Below are 22,625 nucleotides of genomic sequence, written 5' to 3' on the forward strand. Positions count from 1 at the left end.
GAAGGAAAATGGGATAGGGAGGGCAGAAGGAAGACTAGAAAACAACATTAGTAGGTGTGAGCAAGGATCCCAGTTCCTTGCTATTTTCTTTTCTTTCTCATATTTACCACATCATCACTCTTGCAAGATCCTTGATATCAGTGGGTATAGCCAAAGTAACCACTAACTTACCAATAGGAGAAAACTACTACTATTACTACTTATTGTGACATTATAGTATTATACTAAATATGCTTAGAACAGTATAGGTAGTCCCCAGTTTAAGAACGAGTTCCATTCCCAAGGTCTGTCCTTAAGTCAAATTTGTATGTAAGCCGGAACAGTAGTATTGTATAATACTGTATAAGTAGTGTTGTGTAATGAACTCAAACCATTGTGTGTTTAACTTGAATAATTGTGTATTTAACTGGAAATTTGCTACAATAGGCTCTGTTCTTAATTATGGGTTGTCCTTAAACTTGGTGTTCTTAACCTGGGGACTACATGTATAAGAAAGCTTAGTATTATTAAGATATTAATTCTTCATTTCACAAGCAAATCAGAAATCAGAAATTGGTTTCCCCAACTTTTGCTAATTTTTTTCTTGGTGTCATTGTCTGGCTGCTGTAGCCATTTTTCTTGAGAAATCAAGCCCAATTCACTCTGCTCATGGACACTAAATTGGAATTCTCTGGAATTCTGACTTATCACTGATGTGAGCACAGCTAATTATGACTTAACTGTTCACATTGGCTTAGCATAATGAGTGAACCCAGTTAATTATGGTTTATTCAGTATACCATAGTTTTATGTGATATGTTCACCTCGTAAAAAGGTCAAATATTATATATATTATAATTGAACAGTATAATAAAAATGCAGGCCATTTTCCATGGATAAGATCTAGTCTATATCTTTATCACGCCTCCTCTAAACCATCAAATGTAGAAACTTAATTATAGACAATATATGCTACCAGTTTTTAAATTAGTCAGGATTTTAAAAAAATATTCTGTTGAAATTTAGAATGGAGAAGCTAAAATAATTAACGTATTTTTCTTTGGGGGTTTTTTGCCTGTGTTTTTGCAGAAAATGAAAGCAGACCTTAGTATGAAGAAGTCCCTGCTTGGAACTTTGGAAGCAGAGCTGCAGAAAGCTCTCCAGATTCATTCCCAGTCTTCTCAGATATACCCTCTCTATGACTTAGATCTTGGAAAATTTGCTGATAGAGTCAGCCAGCTAACAGACCGCTGGCAAAGGGTGGAGAAACAGCTGGATGACAGGTTTGTTTCTGAAGCAGTGTCTCTGGCTTTCTCATAATAGCATCATTGCTTTGCAGTGAATTTTACATTTACTATAAACCCAACACTGCAAGTTCTAGCAAAGAACTTTCTTCTTAATTAGATTGTGCTATATCTTGCAAATAGGATTTCTGGAAAAGTGCCTTTTAGGCTACTTTAAGTCTAAATGTCTAACCTAAATTTGATCCTGTGGAATTTGAATACAATCCTTTCTGGTTGATAGATAAAGATTGTCCTCATGGTAGCTGAATATGCACTTCCATGACAGTTGGTCATGCTCTGCAAATGATAGCTGCATTTATGGAGCTATATTAAACTTAGAAATAGTGTTTCACATATTGCTGCAGGCTTTTAAAACAGAAAATTCTTTGTAAATATATTGATATATAATTGCATTCTTTGCAACTGTGGCATAACTGAGAAGTTGCGTTACAAGCTAAGCAAAGGCTGTGGATGTAGAGTTTCATGAAGAGCAAAGTGGATATTCTTATTCGTAGAGAAGGGGCTATAGCTCAGTGGTAAGAAACACGTTTTATGTATAAGGTCGTAAAGAAAATCACTGGCATCATCAGTGCAAAAGCGGCTCTCAGATAGCAGAGCTGTTAGAAAGGATCTTAATCTCACTTCTTGCACTGATGCTGCTTGTCATAGAAATCAGCATTGGGTTCAATGGATCAATTTATATTTGTTGCTTGTTTTGCAGATCTTGGGATTTAGAAAAACAGGTGAAGCAGCTGAGAACCTATCGGGATCTTTACCAGGCTTTGAATAAATGGATCTGTGATGCCAAGCGCCGACAGGACACTATTGAAGCCATGAAATTGGGAGATGTTAGCACTGTCATGAGATACTTGCAGGAGCAAAAGGTACTGTTTTATACTAAGTGCACCAAACTGATCTTCAGAACTATTTTGGAATCAGTTTGTAATCCATCCTAATCTGCATTGGCATGACAGTAAGAGTTCAGGATAATATCTTAAATACAACCTTCAGTTCAGCTAAAATTGTGGCAAATCTTTCTCTAACTTGGGCTTCCTCACTATAATTCTGAAGGGCAACAAGATAGACTACTCTATCCTGGATAGGCTATCCTACACATTCTCACTGTCACTATATCCCTGGGGATCCAGTTATATAAATGGACAGATGCTTGCCCACCCTTTGAGTTCCAAGAATCTGATTAACATTCATTCATTTCTCTTCTTGTCAGAACTTGCACAGTGAAATTACAGGCAAGCGTGACAGAGTGGAAGAAGTGATCAAGAATGCAGAAGTGTGCTCACTTGCAATCAAGGTAAAGTTATTCAACCTGTTCTTCTCAGAATATGTTTTCACAACAATGGCTTAATCATGCCACTTTTTTTTCTTAACCCTCTCTCCATTTTTAAAACAGTGAATCCAACTGCTAGCAAAATGAAGTTCATAAAATGTTGATGCCATTGCTAGTATGATATTGATTTATAATCCTCAAAAGCCTGGTTGGGCAAGTGCCATTAGTACACATTTTGAAATTGATAAATCCCTGTAACCAATACACAGAATAAGAGCTAAGACTTCTCTTTGCTCTCTACCCCTTCTTATCCCTGCCTGTGCTCCAAATCTGCTTCATTGTTAGCAGAATGGCTTTCTCCTCCCATTTCTACTACTATCAGATCTTATTTCATCAGCAGACAGACACCATTGTCTCCACCTTTAATCTGATAATAACTACTCCCTAGAAATAAAAACTAAGTTCCATTGCAATTTCAATGGGCCATCTAAATAAATGGTTGAGCTCACATGTCATTTTGTGCTGTTGTATGATTTGATTTTGGCTTGTTTCTGTTTAAAGGTGGTAAAACAGTTTTAAACAATATTTGATTTTGGCTTTGGCATAACATGATTCATGAATGGTCATGCATGATTTGTTTGTGATTTCTTCATTTATTTGCACTTTGCTTTTGTGTTTTGTCTAAGCCTTTAACCAACTCATGTAGGACCAGTGCATGAGCAATAAAACAAAAACAAAACTATAAAAACAAAAGAAAAAAATAGGAAGAAAACACAATTACTTTGCTTGTCTGCAAGACTGAGTCTAGCTGTGTTGATTTGCTTAAAAAACAGTAGTTGACACAAAGCATGGCTCAGCACAATGGGGTTGATTCAGCCACATTGAGACATAAGCAATCAGTCAAATCAATCATCCCTGTCTGCCTCATGCTTTCCTGGTATATTTCAGGACAGGCTTATGGAAAGCTGAAAACTTGCTTTTTAATACCTGTTGACATGATTGTAAGATCAAACATTTTCAGAAACTTTTTCATAAAATAGTTTGACTATTTAAACACATATATAAAGCGTAGGACCTGTATTATTCCAACTATTTCCACTTCAGTATCACCATATATTGTTGATTTAAAGAACAATCCTTATTTTGGTTAGTTTCTTCCAGCTTCACCCTCATCCACTTCACTGTATTTATTTTTCCACAAGCTTTGGAATATATTGCTTTTCTGTAATGCTGAAATTCAGAGCAGGAAATATTGTACACCAATATTGTTTACAAAGTGCTTTGTACTTTCTTCTCATTTAACAGGATTATGAACTCCAGGCTGCAGCTTATAGTTCAGGACTAGAAACTTTACTGAACATTCCTGTCAAGCGGAGCATGGTCCAGTCTCCTTCAGGCCTTATTCTACAAGAGGTACATGTCCCCCATTTCATGCTGTTTGCTATTTCAGCAATGTGATCTCAAGGTCCTGGAATTCACCAACTGGGGGATCATATGTATTATATGAGTCACGGTTTTCCCATCCCTAATTTAGGACAATGATTACGCAAGTTTAAGATTAGGCTGTTTTGTTTTATGAGTATCAAAAATCTATTAAAATAAGTAAAAGTCTCTGGGAGAGATGGGAGGCATACAAGTTGAATGAATGAATGAATGAATGAATGAATGAATGAATGAATGAATGAATGAATGATAGATATTTGGGATAGGCTGTCAATATTATTTTCTCTCCTCTTCCCTTCTTATTCAGGCTGCAGAGATTCAATCTCGATATATCGAGCTTCTTACAAGATCAGGAGATTATTACAAGTTCTTGAGTGAAATGTTAAAGAGCTTGGAAGATATAAAGGTAACTTCTCTCCTTATTCATAGACAACTTGTGAATTGTACAATATCTGGAAGTATTAAGTGCTTCAAAAATAATATTTAGATTAGAGGTAGTATCTTGATGTAATGATAAAAAAACTTCCTAGCACACTTAGAATGTTACTTCTGTGATTTAAAACATTTTTCGTTGCTGTTATAGTTAATGTTTCATATTTAGACTTGAGATTTAATTTAGACAAATAGTAGAACCATGTGATAAAGATTTTTTGGCAAGGCCAGCTTCACCTGACCTGGCATCATGCAGATGTGCTGTAACCACAGTTCTGATATTCTGTAAGTTGTAGTCCCACTGTATCTGTAAGATACCAGTTTGTGGAAAAATAGACTAGATCAGTACAGACTTTTCATGTGTGTACATATGGCTCTCATAAAATAATACCTGTCTTGTGCACAATAAAAGTCTAGCAAGTTAAGAAAAGACTTTAAGGGAATTTCTCCTAAATAATTTTATATTATCTGTATTAATAGATAATAATTTTATATGTGCAGGAAACTTTTTTCAGCAAGATAACTTTTGAGAAAGTGATTCCCTTATGTTCAGTTTGAAATTGTGTAATTCAGAAAAAGCTATGTCATGTTGTTGCTGCATATGTGGAAGGTTTCTAGATATTCCAATTACCACAGATGGAATATTTGCTTAAATTTTAACAGTCACTCCAAGGTAGGTTTTTTCTGATAGGTAGAGGGCCCCATCTTCTAAACTTAAAGTAGTGTTTACATAGGACATAATATGTACTTGAGTTCAACTCAGAAATCTGTTTGAATGTCAAGTCTTAGGAGTGAAGATATGAAACAGTAACACCAAAAAGGCTAAGCATATTCAGAGTGCATTTTACTCACCATTTACTCACCTTTCCCCACACATCTGATTAGGGTGCATAAGTTTTCCTAGGCAGGTATAATTTGTAATAGCTTTGTATTGCATAGAAGTTAACTTATTCATAGAAACAGTATTTTTGTGCTTTATTTTTTGCTACTTTTTAACGTGACATATTATGGATATAATTGTATTTTTATTTTTATTTTTATTTAGAAAAGCATTTTTTGTCTTTTGTGTTTGTTAAAAAGCAAGCCCAAAGACTTAGTTTCAAAACCATTCTCATCACCATCATCACTGCCACAAAGACTAGAATTTAATTAATTCAAGTGTTCAACCCCAAGTCTGGTACCCCAAGAGTAGGGGACCAACTCCTTAATACACGGAATTGTACATTTCCCTCCATGTATCATCATTCTGATGTATTCAGAATGGTGCTTTATTAAATATCTTCCGTGAGAATGTTGGGATCTTGTTTGTTATACTTAATGTGAAAACTAAAAGGATCATGATACTTTGCATAAAGATGTCTTTATATATATATATATTCCATTTGAGCCCCAAATTCATTTTATAGGCCCCGCTCTCAGGATCTGTGCATTGCATGGTGTGTCAGATACTTACATGGGAATCAGCTTTTAAGCTGTAGCCCCCAGCTCTCGAACAATTCCCCAAGAAATCTGCTGTCCTCCTATTCTGATATCTGTTCAGCATCAGATCAAGTCTTTTTAAAATTCTCTTAGACTCTTCATCTTTGTGGACTTTTAAAAAAAAATCTGCATTAAAACTACTGTTTTAATTTATTATTTCATTAAGGTTTGTTTGGATGTTATATATAGTTTTGCTATATATGTTATTTATAATTTTTATACGGATGCTAAATAAGTTTTGAAATAAATGAAACAAACATGAAAAGGAATGTTCTTAATTTAACGTCGTGGTTTTGTTTTTTTCTTTTGCAACATCGTGCACTGTATTGTATGAAGTTGATCAAATGTTTGTGTCTCTCCTGGTTCCGTAGATGAAAAGCACCAGAATAGAACTACTGGAAGAAGAACTGAGATTGGCCAAAGATGCCAATTCTGATAGCAGCAATAAGCACAAGTTCCTGGAGCAAAACCTGCAGAAGTATCAAGTGGAATGTTCTCAGCTGAAAGCTAAATTCATAAGTTTGGAAGAAATGAAGAGACAAGTTGAGATGGATGGCAGTACAGCCAAGCAAAACCTAGACAAATGCTATGCTCAAATAAAAGATCTGAATGATAGGATAACAAGGCTGACTTATGAGATTGAAGATGAGAAGAGGAAAAGGAAGCTGTTGGAAGACAGATATGATCAGCAGAAGACAGATTTTGATCAATTACAGAAGACAAGGCAAAATGAAAAAGAAAGCCTTGGTTGGCAAAAGATAGAATCAGAGAAAATCGTCAAAGAGAAGGAGTATGAGATAGAAAGGTTAAGGGTTCTTCTCCAGGACGAGGGGACACGGAAGAGGGAATATGAGAATGAGTTGGCTAAGGTAAGAAACCAGTTTAATGAGGAGATGAGTAATATAAAGAACAAGTATGAAACAGAGATTAACATTAAGAAGACCACCATTCATCAGATAGCTGCACAAAAAGAAGATGATGCCAAGAACCTCCGTGCTCAGATTGATCGATTACAGAGAGAAAATAGAGACCTGAAGGATGAGATCGTCAGGCTCAATGATGCCATTTTGGACACTACAGAACAGCGAAGGAGGGCAGAAGAAAATGTCCTTCAGCAGAAGGCTTGTGGCTCAGAGGTGATGCAGCAGAAACAACAGATAGAATTGGAATTGAAACAGATCATCCAGCTGCGTAATGAAGACAACACAAGGTACAAGCAAGCCCTTGAAGATGCAGCTTCAACCATCCAGGAAAAAGCCAAGGAGATTGAAAGGTTAAAGATTCAGCTGCAAGAAGAGGCTAAAGGCCGATGGGAACTTGAAAATGAGTTGGCTAAGGTAAGGAACAGTTATGATGAGGAAATTATTAGTTTAAAGAACAAGTATGAAACTGAGATTAATATCACAAAGACCACGATAAACCAGGTGACTGTGAAAAAAGAAGAGGAGGCCAGTAATTACAGAGCCCAGCTGGACAATGCTGTAAGAGAAAATAGGAGTTTGTGTGAGGAAATTAGGAGACTGAAGAACACACTAAGTCAGACAACAGAGAACCTTAGACAAGTAGAAGAAAGTGCTCACCAGCAAAAAGCTATTGGATCGGAAATCTCACAAAAGAAACAACAGCTTGAAAAAGAGTTAAAGCAGACTGTTCAGACATTCACAGAGGAGATCACACATTATAAACAGTCCCTCGATGATGCGGGAAGAACAGTTAAGGAGAAAAATAAAGAGATTGAAAAAATCAGAAAATTGTTAGATGCAGAAATAAGCCAAAGGAAATCAATGGAGGAAGAAAATATTCGCTTGCAAAGGATCCAGTATGACCTGGAGAAGGCTAACATCAATGCAACAGAAACCATCAGCAGATTAAAAGTTCAAGAGCAGGAGTTGGGACGCCTAAAGAGTGAATATGAAAGGCTTGCACAAGACAAGAAAGGGAAGGATCAAGAGAGTACAAGGCTCCAGAGCACAATAAAAGAAATGCAACATAAAAAGCACATGCTGGAGGAGGAACTTAATAGGCAGTCTAGAATTGTAGCAGATGAAACTTCCAAAAGGAAAAATGTGGAAGAAGAGTTAGAAGCTATGAGGAGAACCTTGAGAGACCAAGCTGTTAAAATCACTAATCTCACTCAACAGATAGAGGAGATCTCTATTGTAAAGAAACGGAGTGAAGATGACTTGAGGCACCAAAGAGACGTGCTAGATAGTCACATGAGAGATAAACAGCGGTACATGGAGGAGATAAGAAAGTACACGTCTGAGGTTGAAACCTTGCGTCGCCAGATGGTTCAAGAGCAGGAGAATTTAAAACAGGCACATATTCGCAATGAGCACTTGCAGAAAGCTATTGAAGATAAGAGCAAAAGCCTCAATGAGTGCAAGATAGAAATTGAAAGACTTCAGTCTCTTACTGAGAATCTAACAAAAGAACACTTGATGCTAGAAGAAGAATTGCGAAATTTAAGGTTGGAGTATGATGATCTAAGAAGGGGCAGAAGTGAAGTTGATGAGGAAAAAAATGCCACAATTCTTGAGCTAAAGAATCAACTACAAACAAGCAACAAGCATACCCTGGAACTTCAGGGTGTGATAAATGGTTTACAGAAAGAAAGGGAAAATTTGAGACAGGAAATTGAAAAATTCCAAAAGCAGGCTCTGGAGGTATTCACAAATATTTGATCACAACTTTATTCACCTTCAGATTCTATAATTTAACACCAAATGTATATTCAGTCAGTGGATACTAAATGCGTGTGCATCTTAATTTTGATCAATCTCCACCCCCCCCTTTTAATTTGACTTAGGATCAGATTAATGTCCCTTCTAGGGACAAGTTCAAATGAGATATGGCAGTGAATTCCTCAGTTTAAAGGAAACTCCTCCTTTCCCTATTTCGATATTCTGAAGGAAAGTTGCAGCATCTACCATACTTTAATTGAATCCAGACTTGGTTATATTTCCCGATCTGCTGACTGTGTAGACTGTGTCTACATTTCCACTGATTTCAGCAGTTCTGTTTTTTTAAAACACTTTGGGCATTGTTTGAAGTAATATCCTAAAGGTTCCTCTGCTGAACATTCCTATACTTTTAAAACTTGTTGCAACAGAGTATATCTATGGTTCAGTTGCTCTGCCATTTCATCCCCCAAATGCAAATTTCTTCACCTCCATAGATTCTTGAGTCTTACCTTCTCTTAACTACTTGGTATAAGATGCACAATATATAACTCATGCAGTTACATATTGAAGTGTGACCTGATCTCCTTTTCTGTTCTTTACAAGAGCATGTATGTGTGCGTGCACATCTGATCATACATAAAAATATATATGCACATGCACACATCTTAAGTATGCTTATGCATACAACCTATAGTTAATATTGCTGAGTGGCTTATGCGTTGTTTCTTATATGTATATGCATATATGCTTCTATTTAAAAATATATATACATATTTATGAACATGTATGTATATTAATATTATTAATATGCATACATTATAATATTAACTGACAATCCGGCACAGACTTAAGCCTGCTAATTCAAAGGACCTAAATGTACTTCATGTTGGATTGCAGTCTATTGTCTTTTGCAATCAAGTCTTAATTTTTAAATCAGATGACCCCCCCACCTCTCTTTTGTTTCTGTAACATTGCTGCAACATTGTAATTTATGCCAATATACAGATTTTTAGGAGCAATCCACCAGGCATTGCTAAAATGCAAGTTTAATTTGTTTGATAAAATTTTGAAAAGAATAGAGAAAGGCTCATAAGTAGCATTTGAACTACAGTATTTCACTAACAAAACAATGGAGGGATCCACATTTATAAAGTGTATCCATTTTATATGTTCTCACATTTATTCATTTATATTAATGTAGATAAATGATGAAGATTGCACTAAACGTGTTCTATGAGTAAATTTATTAGAGTAAGTAAAGTTACTAAATATACCTGAGTCATAGTCATAAAACGCCCTTCCCCTGAAATTGATGGGAACATTCTTATACTAACAGTACTGCATTAAGAAAATTCAGTTCACTATTTTGTTGAAATATTTTATTAAAAATGCATTGTTCAAGAATTTTCTTATCTCTTTCAGTGAATCTAATTTTATCAAAGAAAAAAAGTAACTCAGGCACTGCTAAACCACTAAATGAAGACAATGCAATTTATATTTTACATTGTAAGAAGTAAAAAAAGAAGCACTAAATGCCAGTAGAATGCTGTATTCCAAATTAAGCACTTTAAATTCTTACTAATTTTAAAAAAGAGGTTGACAATTCTAAAGATGTTTATTTGAAACAATGCAACTGAGTGCAGCAAGGCTTTCTCTTAAAGTAATTGTAGGAAAGTTCAGCTGCAAATCTATGCACTGTTACTTGTTAGTAAGTCTCATTAACTCAAGGAGGTAGACTTCTGTACAAGTTTGTACTGAAATGGGACTTAATATACTTATAAATAGTTATAAATGACTGTGCCCAGGCTGTTTTGTTTGAAAAAATTAAAATATTTGTATTAGTATGCCAATCCATACTAAAACAGACCTAAAACTGTGTGAAAATACAGTTTTAAGTTACTCAAGACTGCACATATCCACTGCTCATAAGGTGGTGGTTGAACTATAGAGAATAAATAATAAATACTGGATGTTAGCAGAACCATTAATTTTTTTCCTGTTTTTTTTTTTTAAAACATAGACATCCCATAGGATTCAAGAATCCAAAAACCAGTGTAATCATATCATGCAAGAACGAGAAGCCTTACTAATGAAAATAAAGAACCTGGAACAAGACAAAGCGAGATTGCTTAGGTTAGAGGAAGAACTGAATCGTACCAAAGGTACGCTGGACTCAGAGTCTCGCTTGAAAGTACGGCTAGAAAATGAGAAGCAGCAGATATTGAATGACTTAAATCAGTGGAAAAGCCAATATTCCCGGAAAGAAGAGACAATCAGGAAAATTGAATCTGAGCGAGAGAAGAGTGAGAGGGAGAAAAGTTCCTTGTTGGTAGAAATTGAGAGGCTGCAGGCAGAGATCAAGAGGATTGAAGAAAGGTATAGATGCCGTTTAGAAGAGACAAGCAGAAAGAGCCAGTCAGAGATGGAGGCAGAACGGTTGAGATTGCAAAGGGAAATTGAGAAATTAAAGCAACGTCCATATGTGGCACACAGAGGCACCCAGACAGAAGAAGACTTCATGATTGATCCTTCTAAGTTGCTTTTCAATGGTCTGCGGAAAAAGATCACAGCAGTACAGCTGTATGAGTGTCAGCTGATAGACAAAAGCACCCTAGATAAGCTGTTGAGAGGACAGAAGTCAGTGGAGGAAGTTGCTGCTGAACTTGAACCTTACCTTAGAGGAGCTGGGGCTATAGCAGGTGCTTCTCTTAACCCCAAAGATAAGTATTCTCTGGTGGAGGCCAAACGTAAACAGCTTCTTACTCCAGAGAATACAGTCCTCCTTTTGGAGGCCCAGGCAGCCACTGGAGGGGTAATTGATCCCCATCGGAATGAATTACTGAGTGTGGACAGTGCTATTGCTAGAGACCTGATTGATTTTGATGACAGGGAACAAATCTACACAGCTGAGAAAGCTATCACTGGGTTTAAAGATCCCTTCTCAGGAAAAACAGTGCCTATTGCAGAAGCTATCAAGAAGAATTTTGTTGACAGAGAGACTGGGATACGTCTACTTGAAGCCCAGCTGGCTGCAGGAGGAATTGTTGATCCTATCAATAGTGTCTTCTTGCCAAAAGATATTGCTTTATCCCGTGGGGTGATTGATCGAGATTTGTATAGAGCTTTGAATAATCCATCAAAGCCCTTAATTGATCCTGTTACTAAGAAGGCCATAAGTTACATGAAACTCCGAGAAAAATGTAGAATTGAACCACACACAGGTTTACTTCTCCTTCCTGTGCAGAAGAGAAGCATGTCATTTCAAGGGATCAGGAAGCCTATCCCTGTTTCTGAATTGGTTGAGTCTGGCATAATTCGGGAGTCAACAGCAAATGATCTGGAAACTGGAGTAATCACTGTTGAAGAAGTCACTGATCGAATCAAAGATTTCCTCCAGGGTTCCAGCTGCATAGCTGGTATTTATAATGAGGCCACTAGAGAAAAGCTTGGTGTGTACCAGGCCATGAAAATAGGCTTGGTTAGACCAGGGACAGCTCTTGAGCTTTTGGAAGCTCAGGCAGCTACTGGATTCATTGTGGACCCTGTAAGTAATTCAAGGCTTACTGTGGAAGAAGCTTACAAGAGAGGCCTCGTTGGAATAGAATTTAAAGAGAAACTTCTGTCTGCCGAAAAAGCAGTCACTGGGTACAAAGATCCAGAAACAGGAAATATCATCTCCTTGTTCCAAGCAATGAACAAGGAACTCATTGAGAAAGGCCACGGTATTCGTTTGCTGGAGGCCCAGATAGCCACTGGTGGGATCATTGACCCTAAGGAAAGCCATCGTTTGCCAGTGCGCACAGCTTATCAACGGGGCTACTTTAATGAAGAACTGAACGATATTCTGTCTGATCCCAGTGATGATACCAAGGGATTTTTTGACCCCAATACAGAAGAAAATTTGACCTACTTGCAGTTGAAAGAAAGATGTAAAATAGATGAAGGAACTGGGCTCTGCCTGTTACCACTGAGAGAGAGGAAGAAGGTGGTGCAGACTTCTCAGAAAAATACACTTCGGAAACGCAGAGTTGTCATTGTAGATCCTGACACAGGCAAAGAAATGTCAGTCCAGGAGGCTTATAATAAAGGCCTCATAGATTATGACACTTACATGGAACTTTCAGACCAGGAATGTGAATGGGAAGAAATAACTACTACTGGATCAGATGGGAGCACAAGAGTTGTGCTTGTAGATAGGAAAACAGGCCACCAATATGACATCCAAGATGCCATTGATAAAGGCCTTGTTGACAGAAAATTTTTTGATCAGTACCGTTCTGGATCTCTAAGCCTCACGCAGTTTGCAGACATGATTGCTAGCAGAAATGGGGGTGATGAAGTCTTCAAGCATGAATCCATTGTTCGGTCTCCCACTGTAGTGAGTGTCAAGAGTTCTTCCATCTTGCTAAAAAGCAGTTCTGGCTCCTTTTCTGATTCCCCAGAAGAAACCACTCCCATTGCAGCCATATTTGACACAGAAAATTTGGAGAAGATCTCAATTTCAGAAGCTGTACAACGGGGGATTGTTGATACCATCACTGCCCAACGTTTGCTTGAAGCCCAGGCTTGTACTGGAGGCATCATATGCCCTACCACAGGCCAGCGTGTTTCCCTCCAGGATGCAGTTGCCCAAGGCATCATTGACCATGAGATGGCTACACGACTGAAGCCAGCTCAGAAAGCCTTCATTGGGTTTGAAGGTATTAAGGGGCGAAAGAGAATGTCGGCAGCAGAGGCAGTGAAGGAGAAGTGGTTGCCTTATGAAGCTGGGCAGCGCTTCCTTGAATTTCAGTTTATCACAGGAGGCCTCGTTGACCCTGAAGTACATGGGAGAATAAGTACAGAAGAAGCTATTAGGAAAGGATTGATTGATGGCCGGACTTCCCAAAGGTTGCAAGATGTAGGCAACTATGCAAAGATTTTGACCTGCCCCAAAACAAAGCTGAAGATCTCCTATAGAGAGGCAATGAATCGCTCAATGGTGGAAGACCAGACTGGGCTCAGATTGCTTGAAGCATCTTCTGTGTCATCCAAAGGCATATCCAGCCCATATAATGTCTCTTCAGCACCAGGCTCCCGTTCAGGCTCCCGTTCGGGTTCACGTTCGGGTTCACGTTCGGGCTCACGCAGTGGATCAAGGAGAGGAAGCTTTGATGCAGGCACAAGTTCTTCATATTCTTACTCCTACACAACAGTCAGCAGCAGCACTCTTGGGCGCTAGACATTAATCAGTGTACCTACCCTTTTATCTATGTCTGCTTGTTTAAACAAAAGAAAACTAACAGAAAAAAAATCCAATGCATACCTAAACACACAGGCTGGTGGTAATATTGGTACAGTAGTTGCTTGGGTGAAATAGCTAAGCTACAGCATAGAAGCTTAAACCCAAATACAAAGCTGCAAAAAAATGCTTCCTGGGAGGGGATGCTATATTTCTCCTTTTTTTAAAAAAAAATGGCCTAATACTTTGGCACATGAGCGTGGTTTGTAAACTGTTAAGAAAGCAACACCTGCCTCTTTGAAAACATGTCGCAATTTGCCTCTTTATTGTTATTCCATTACTCATGCATGTCTGCAGAATATTAGGCTAACACCCATGTTTTTTGTATCATTTGTCAGGTTTTTTTAAAGCCACTTTAGATGTTTCCCTGCATAATGATGATAGCTTCCAACTGATGTTATACTTGATTAGATTGAGTTACTTTCTCAGTTACTTCAGGTTTATTTAGAGTGGACACTGCTTTTCTGTTTCTGTGACTTGTTTTCTGTGCAACACTATAGAGGCCTGACTACATGAACTTTATTATTCTTGCAATAAAAGTTTAACCATTTTTAACTCATTTGTATGAACGTGTTTACTTTTAACTTTTGGTATGGGTCATTTTCCTGGGCTACTTGGCTGTTCTGTATAGTAAATATTTTGTATTGGAGATTTCTTTGGTCCTGCCTGAAAATTCGCTTGTAACTAGGATTAATAGAGACCTAAATACATTTGTTTGGGGAAATAGTTATAGATTCTTATCTCCTGCTTCACTGACCACAGAAACTTGTCAGCCTTGGGAACTACCCTTGACTTTCTATGTGCAATTCACCATCACTGAGCCAGCGGACAGACATGCAAGCTACCTGACAGCTGAGTCCTATAGAAAAGGACTGGACTTACAGTTGTAATGAAGGACAAATTAAAGAAAGTGACAGATGGCTTTCCCTGGCTTGGTTTCCCCTCCCTCCAAATGTATTTTTGGTAGAAAAAATAACCACCATTCCCTCTCGTTAACACATGAGACACAAGGCTGCGAAGTGTAGGCAGGTGCATTGAAGTGGGTGGGTGGGGTAGCCATCTGTCAAATGATGCAACAGGTCACAAGATACCTGGCTCTGAGGTCACAGATGCAGAGGATCAAAGCGCGAGTGAGCAACTGATAATGAGCAAGCTCCATTCTCAGCTACTGCTGCAAGGGAGTGTCAGTGCTAGCAGCAAGCAGCTGTGACTAGCAGCACCTGGAAGTAGCCCATTCAGGATAGTGGAACAACAAGAAGAAAAGTGCTGCTTCCTCACCTCCACCAAAATAAGAACATCTGTGTGAAACCCCTTGTCGGCAGAATGGAGACCAACTCAGCAACATGTACTTGCCAGAATCTGGCTGTCTGTCTTGGTTTAAATTGACCTGTGTGCCATACCCATTTTTATAAGGAGTCTAGAAAGATGTGGCAAGTGCTTTAGAAAGTACAAGACATTATGTGGGCAGCGGCCTCTGCAGAAGCCAGGTGTCTGTTTTTTCCTGCTGGCCAAACAAAAATGGCCATGGTTTGTGGTGTGGAGGGACCAGAGGGCAGCAGTCATTCCATTTCCCAGCGTAAAGTGGGCAGTAGGAGTGCTGCCATCCCAGCTGCTGTCCATGTCATTAACTACACTGTTGGTGAAGTATGTAGATCAACTAGGGATGAGAGGATGGGTCCCAATTTCCAACATTTTTGAATGTATAATATGCATAAAATATAAAACACTAACAGAGTTTGGTAGCACCATAATAGGCTCTCAAAAGCCAAGGTTAACGTTTTTATGCTTCTAAACTACATATAAATGGTGCCTGAGGACAAACCCAACTCAAACCATAAGAGCATGCAATTACATTAATGGGCTCACCCAACCTCTGGTCTCCATGCCTGAGGGAACATTCAGGTCTTCAATACTTTCAGTGTGGGGTCTTGAGAATTACTAGGGATATGGTATTCCAGAGGGTATGTTTCATAACATAGGGACATTTCTTGGGTCCTGCCAGATGGCACTGTTTAATAGCATGCCCACCCTTATGGGAAGGGGATTAACAATTGGGGAGTGGCAGTCCTGCAGATAATCTCCCATGCCATGAAGGGGTTAAGAGGTGATAACCAGCACCTTAAATTGCACCTGGAAGCCTACTGGGAGCCAGTACAGCTTGTGGAGCAGTGGTACAACATGGGCGTATTGAGATGTGCACATAACTGCTTGTGCTGCTGCATTCTGGACAATTGCATCATCTGAGTAATCTTCAAGGGCAGCCTCATGTACAGCATATTGCATTTGCTCCCATTTGGAAGGTGATCAAAGCATGAGTGATCATGAGTAGTGTCTCCTGGTTCAGGAAGTGCACAATTGGTATACAAGATGGATTTGTGAAAAAGCCATGGCTGCCCTTGTTCTTCAAAAGGAAATAAGAGTCCGGGAGGACTCCTACATTATGCACTGATTCTGTCTGGGGCAGTGCTACCCCATCAAGACCTAAGGAAAAATTACAGGATCTGTGGGCCCCTAAAACCCAAAACCACTCAGTCTTGCTAGGGTTGAGCTTCCCCATCCAGACCCCCACAGCCTCTAGCCACTAAGAACGAACCCCAACAGCATTACTTGGTCAGCCTGCGATAGAGATGCATAGGTTGATCCATGAGTGTATAGGTCATATTTGCATAGAATGTGTTAATTTTGCAGTGAATATCAAGTAGCAAAGCGGGATTAGTATCATGAGGTGATGGGAAGTAGTTTTGAAGAATGTGCTAAACCACTTCCTAATGTCCCAATGTTTTGATTCTCAAGCACTGTTCAAAAATATTGATTCATACCTTACAATGCCCAAGTATTCTCAAATTGCTTATGGATATTTATTTTAAATTCTCCTGATCACAGCTTTGTAAGAAGCTATTTTTATATCAGCTGATATAATTTTCTAGCCCTGTATTGTCTGCTCTAATTGGCACTTAAGTTCCATACAAATGGGCCTTCCCTAAAAAAGATTTAACCTTTTATGAATAGGTGTCATAAAAACATTCTGGAGCTGGATTAGAATATCAGAATAAATGTTTATCTACTTTGAAAAGGTAAAAAAAATTCCACTTGAAAATAGTAAGATTTTATATTCTATTTATAATTTGTACACCACCCAGGTAACATACATTTCTTTTTTAATTGGATGGCCCTATAAATCCACTAAATAAATAAATATATTTGTAATTAAAATATTGTATAAGCATATTCTGTATCCATCGGTTGCAGAAGTCAGGAAAAACAAAACATCATTGGAAGGGAGAGAAAAGAAGGATTCTTGTCAGTCTAGTGGTAGCTGATCTTTAGTTACATAGGTCAGCCCTGTTTAGCACTTCGATGAGGAATCAACTGAGAATTCCCTGGCTGTTGGCTAGACCAGGAGGAAAAAAAAGCAATGTCAAACTAATTCTGTAGATCATCAAGAGGAATCAAGTTCAACCTGAGAGAAATATATATATTTAATTGAAAACAGAAAAGAAAGATTTGGGTTTTACTCATACCATCCTGAAAATTCTAACCACACCAATCACTTTTCTTCAGATGAATACTCATTTTGGTCTATAAGAAGATGGTTGCATTAAAAGTTCCTGTGAAGCAACCAGCTTCAGAGGCTAGAGGCCGTAATAATCTGCTTCACATAATCCAGGGACACCTGCAGGATCCTGGTTATCATGAAGAACTGATACAGTATATCCAAGGGAACCTAGAGGGGACTGGTGGTTCTTTCTGGAATTTCAGGATAGCTAGGAAAAACTGAAGGATAAGTCAGGATTTTCTGATTATTAGTAGAACTAAAATGGTTTAAAAAAAAAATTTTTTTTAAGTGTGATCATTTGGAAGATTTAAAAAAAGAGGCTGAACAACTCAATACTTAGTTTTAGATTTTGAGGATGAAATGTTCCCACCTTGAAATGCCATCCTGACCTTGTTGGAAGTGTTCCATCATTGGAATGGACCATTCCATATTGACAGAAGTGACCTGATCTCAAAATAGAGTGCTCTGATTTCTATGGGTGGCTTGTTTTATGTTCAAGCCACATCTGGTAAAGTCAGGTAGCTGTTCTGAGGTTGGAACACTTGCACACACCTGTTTCCTTTTTCAGTGAAATTTTGTCTCAACAAAATGCAAATATTCTATTTAAAACACTGCCAGGATTATGCATAGGAAAATGAAAATGCCTAAAAACTCTGGTTCTTAGATTTGATATTAATAAATGAGTTTAGATAAGCCATTGTATACCAGGACTGTCAATTTGTCATAAGAGGATAATAGTATTTATCTATCTTAAAGTCTTGTTATGAGAATTAATGAAATATGGTATTCTTGTGCAAACAATCCATTGATTGATAAAGACATAGATAGATGGATAGATAGATATGGATGGATGGATGGATGGACAGATAGGTATGTTTTGCAATTTTTCAGAAATTCCTAGAAATTCCAAGTCTCAAGCAGCATTAAGCTATTTAAACTCTTTTTTCACCAGTGAATCTTGGTGCTTTAGAAATGGGGAAAGTAAAAGATGGGACTCCATTTCTCTGAGCTGATACAGTTCTGTCTAAACCTCACATCTATATTTGTTGGTGTGTCAGGTAACCCAACCCAGCCTAGATATCTGGATGACATTTTGTCACATGAAGCCTTCTCTGGTGCAACTGAGATACAGATGCTTGAAGAATATGGAATGTGACCCATTTTGTTTGAGGTCAATTTAATTAAATCTGGCTTAAATCTTCCCAGAGTTAAATTCTTTTCATCACCTCAGAATGAATTGTTGTCTGCTCCTCGAAACATGTATTTATCCATCGAGAAAGACTAAGCCAGGCCTGTAAATGTTCATCCATGTTATTAAATACACATAGATGTTTTAGAGAATTGCTATGGAGTTGGGCGGCCATATAAATTTACAAAATAAATAAAAAAATTTTAAAAAATTGACTCTTCCTTCTCCTCACCAGGTGCACTTCCATAACACTAGTTAACTGGCAATTTTATTCTGAAACACATGAACAATTTTTCTGGAAGTACTGGAATTTAACACAGGAATTAAAATTTTAGATATTTACCTCATACAGTATATCCTTGTGTCCATCAGGACTGTATTTTTAAGCTTCCTGTGCCTTTCCTTTAGGTTACAAATCAGACAAAACAAACAACATAAAAAAGCTATGTGCTGAAATAGATAATTTCTGTGTTCCCACAAACCGGTATACAAGTATACTGAAGTTCTTCTCATTAAAAAAAATAACCATCAAGGAAATCTTGTTTTAGCACAGTGACTATATGCACAGTGCCCATATGTGCCAGAGATTAAACCTTGCACTTCATACAAGCAAAATGTGTAGTACCACAAATCTGTCGCCCGAAGTTTAGTATTCCTGCTTTCTAATATTTGTGTGATTGATTCTTAGGAAATACTATGTTATTTTATATTTTTCAAACAGAATTTGATAGTGGTGCAAATTCTAAAGCCAACACAAGTTAAAATTTGAATAGAATATATATTTATCAAAATCTGCTTGGCAACTGGAAAAGTACTAATAATATCAGCCTATGTCCAGCTGCTATATTAGCTAGGATCATACCATGACACAACTTACAGACTCTTCTATCTGAGATTCTTGAATCTAGGATACAGTGACCATATTTTCTTGGAAAAAATAAAGGACAAACCTGAAAAATGGGCAAATCTGAAAGATATTCATAATGATAAAAAAATTAAATTGGTTATGTTTATAACTTTGCTTTACAAAGAGAAATTCAGGAGCAAAAACTTTACTAAAATGCATATTCTAATTTAAAAAATCTAAAACCAATCAGTAAATGTAAATTTATTTTAAAAAGACAATTCAGTTTCAATATTTTTCACATGAATGTGAAAGACTGCATTAAGTGGTACCATTTGTATGGTAAAAGTTAAATGACCAAAATAAAGGGCGAAAGTGAGTTTCTGAAAAATAAATCTAAAGGACAGTTTTATGAAATAAAGGACTGTCCTTTATAATAAAGGACATATGGTCACTGCAATCAGGGATGGCCATGCAGATTACAAAACTGTTCAGTCATCTCTGAGGATCGTGGTTAACTTTTTTTACTGCACACACAAATTGAAAAGGCAGTGCAGAAATTACAAATATACAGCACTAACATCTAAACTTCACAATCAGGCAATGCAATTTTACTAGATGCATAAAGCAGTGCTAAAGAAGAGTGGCTTTCTTTGCTTTCTAAAATGTACACCCTTTGCTACCCAAAGTCGGATGATTCTTAATACGGATGAAACCGGGCATATATTGCCTCCTAGTGGTCAATACAACTACCAACACCACACAAGGCGTATTGTACACGGTGTAAAAACAAAACAGGTGTATGGAAGTCATGTAAAGTCTTGTCCATGGGGGCATGGTATAATGTAACATGAGAGAATCTCTCTTTCTCTCTCTCTATGGATGCTTAAGGGAAGGTAGACTGAATGTACCTTTTGGATAGATTCTCATTGCTGGAGTGTCTGCAGGAACCACTTGGTTGAGGCCTCCTTCCTTTGGAACAGCCTCCCCCTGGATATGTGGACTACCTCTCCCTGGTATGTTTCTGAAGAGCTGTAAAAATCTGGTTTTTCAGAAGGGCATTCAGGGATGATTGAAGATCTTACCATCCCTGAATAGTGGCATAACAAGTTAAATGCATTTGTTGTTGTTTGATCAATTTTGATTTTTTTAAAGACTACTTGTGTTACAAACTGCTCAGTGTCTTTGGAAATGGAGCACAATATAAACCAAAGTTGTTTTTTTAAAGTATTTTATTTTAAGGGGGAAACTTTTGTTAGCACTAATTCTTGGTTCTTTCCCAAACCACATTCCTTTAATCTCTGTGTTAGCTGGCACCATCTATTTAATGGCAAAACCATTATGATTTTGTTTTTCTAGGCGAACATTTTCTATGCTTTCAGGTTTTTGGTCAGGTCTACAGTTGTAGATTACAACTTTTATTATCTCTAAGTAAGTATGATGGGAAGGAGAGTCTAACACATATACAGTCTGGGAAAGGCTGCTCTCAGGAAATACTTTTTTACTTTAGCAAAAAGAAATAACAAGTTTTTCCTTATCCTTTATCTCTTTCTGCTCCAATAGAATCCTGATTTTTTAAAAAACAGTTCAGTTTATTGACACGAACCATCCTGATGTGCTGAAGCCAACTCTAGCTTCTATAGGTACTGTATTGACACAAATCAAATAAATTGCTTCAGCCACAGCATGCAACTGACCCAAGTTACATAAGTGGTGTCATTTGTATGATGATGTCATGATGTGCATGACATCACTTGACCTCCTTGCTGATTCCCACAACTGGGCTCAGGAAGGTTGATCTATTGGTACAATCCACCCCAATGTCCATCTACCAATATTCAAAGTGACTTGAACAGGAGAATTCCTGCATGATTAAGTCCTAAATTGAGAATGTACTTGTCTTTTTGAAGCTAGAGACCACAATGACTAATGGAATGGACATGTATAATCAAACCAAATGGCTTTTAAGGTAGCATAGATATAGTTCCTCCATGAAAGTCCAGGGCTATTATAGACTATGCTCAGATCAAATCAAATCAGTTTATTACAGCCCTAAGGCCAGATACAATAATGTTTTATTTTATTATATCTGTTCTTAATTATTTTTAGATCCTATTATACTTACTGTTTTTCTGTTATATATGTAGAAGTATGTAACACTTCTACTATTAGATATTTATTGTATCTGGTCTTAGGGCTGTAATAAACTGATTTGATTGATTTGATTTGACTACACTCAGAAGTTGAATAAAATTTCAGAAGAAGGCAATGACAAATTACTTTTGTACTGTTGCAAAGAAAACTCTATTGATGTGCCCACCCAGTCCCCTGAAGTTGAACTTGAAGGTGACTTTCCTTCCCTCAGTAATAAGGATCTTGAACAAGACTACAATGAGGCTTCATAGCAATAGGAAAAAAAAACCCACTGTGCAGTTTTTAATGCTATAGGTGAAAGCTGAGTAAGAAAATAAAATCAAAATCCCTTTCTGCAGAATATAGAAATCACAAAATCACCAAACACAAGGCAAGGACTTAAAGACTTTACAAAATATTGGTACTTCAGATGTTTAAAAGGAGCTCAGGGCAACATACACTGGGCATAGCTTTTATAGTTTAGTACAATCCCGTGACCACAGCTGAGAAATTTTTCACCCATGAGATTGAAGGCTGAGTGAGAATCTGTACTCAAGCCTCCGTAGGCCAAGTGAAACTTTTAATTACAATAGGGCAATGGTTTATCTTTGCCTGTTGGCAGAAACAGTAATAATTTTAACAGCCAAATCCTATGCAAAGTCAGATGTATCTTTACTTCATTGTTTATAGTGGAATTTAATGACCTAATTTGGCACTGGATCGGCCTGTATTAATGCTACTAAATCAACAAGATGGAGGATGTGAAGCAAATTTCCACATTTTCAAGCATTCTATTCTCTATAAATCATTTATAGTTATGTTTATTATGAAATGCTTATGAAGTGTGATGATCAGTTATGGGCACACAGCATAAACTGGTTAAAGGGCATAGGTTCAGTTTGGTGGAAGGAATTTCTTAAGAAATATTAATAATTTATTCCTGAAATGTAGCAAGTCTATGAATAAATCAAGTGCCATGGTTTCCAACCACCAGCATGTCACTTTTTTCAAATCATATAGTAGCACAGAATGTA

At 37.5% G+C, this 22,625-nt stretch overlaps 1 protein-coding gene across 5 annotated transcripts in view; it reads left to right on the plus strand.

The window, feature by feature from the left end:
* Positions 1-14,428, plus strand: part of DSP (desmoplakin) — a 51,892-nt gene extending 37,464 nt beyond the window's left edge. For 4 of the 5 annotated variants that reach the window (XM_088130607.1, XM_088130608.1, XM_088130609.1 and 1 more), the window contains 7 exons: positions 1,069-1,262; positions 1,984-2,146; positions 2,491-2,574; positions 3,856-3,963; positions 4,301-4,399; positions 6,276-8,570; positions 10,609-14,428. In XM_088130607.1, coding sequence (XP_087986733.1) covers positions 1,069-1,262; positions 1,984-2,146; positions 2,491-2,574; positions 3,856-3,963; positions 4,301-4,399; positions 6,276-8,570; positions 10,609-13,809 — 6,144 coding nt within the window. In that variant the 3' untranslated portion in view covers positions 13,810-14,428. The remainder of the gene's footprint in view (positions 1-1,068; positions 1,263-1,983; positions 2,147-2,490; positions 2,575-3,855; positions 3,964-4,300; positions 4,400-6,275; positions 8,571-10,608) is intronic. The other variant, XM_007422140.4, reaches the window with a different exon arrangement.
* The last annotated feature ends 8,197 nt before the right edge of the window (positions 14,429-22,625 follow it).

The sequence above is a fragment of the Python bivittatus genome, unplaced genomic scaffold (genome assembly GCF_059951505.1).
Source record: "Python bivittatus isolate LINGU-HERP-01145 unplaced genomic scaffold, Pbiv_v1 ctg000840_np1212, whole genome shotgun sequence".
NCBI classification, from domain to species: domain Eukaryota; kingdom Metazoa; phylum Chordata; class Lepidosauria; order Squamata; family Pythonidae; genus Python; species Python bivittatus.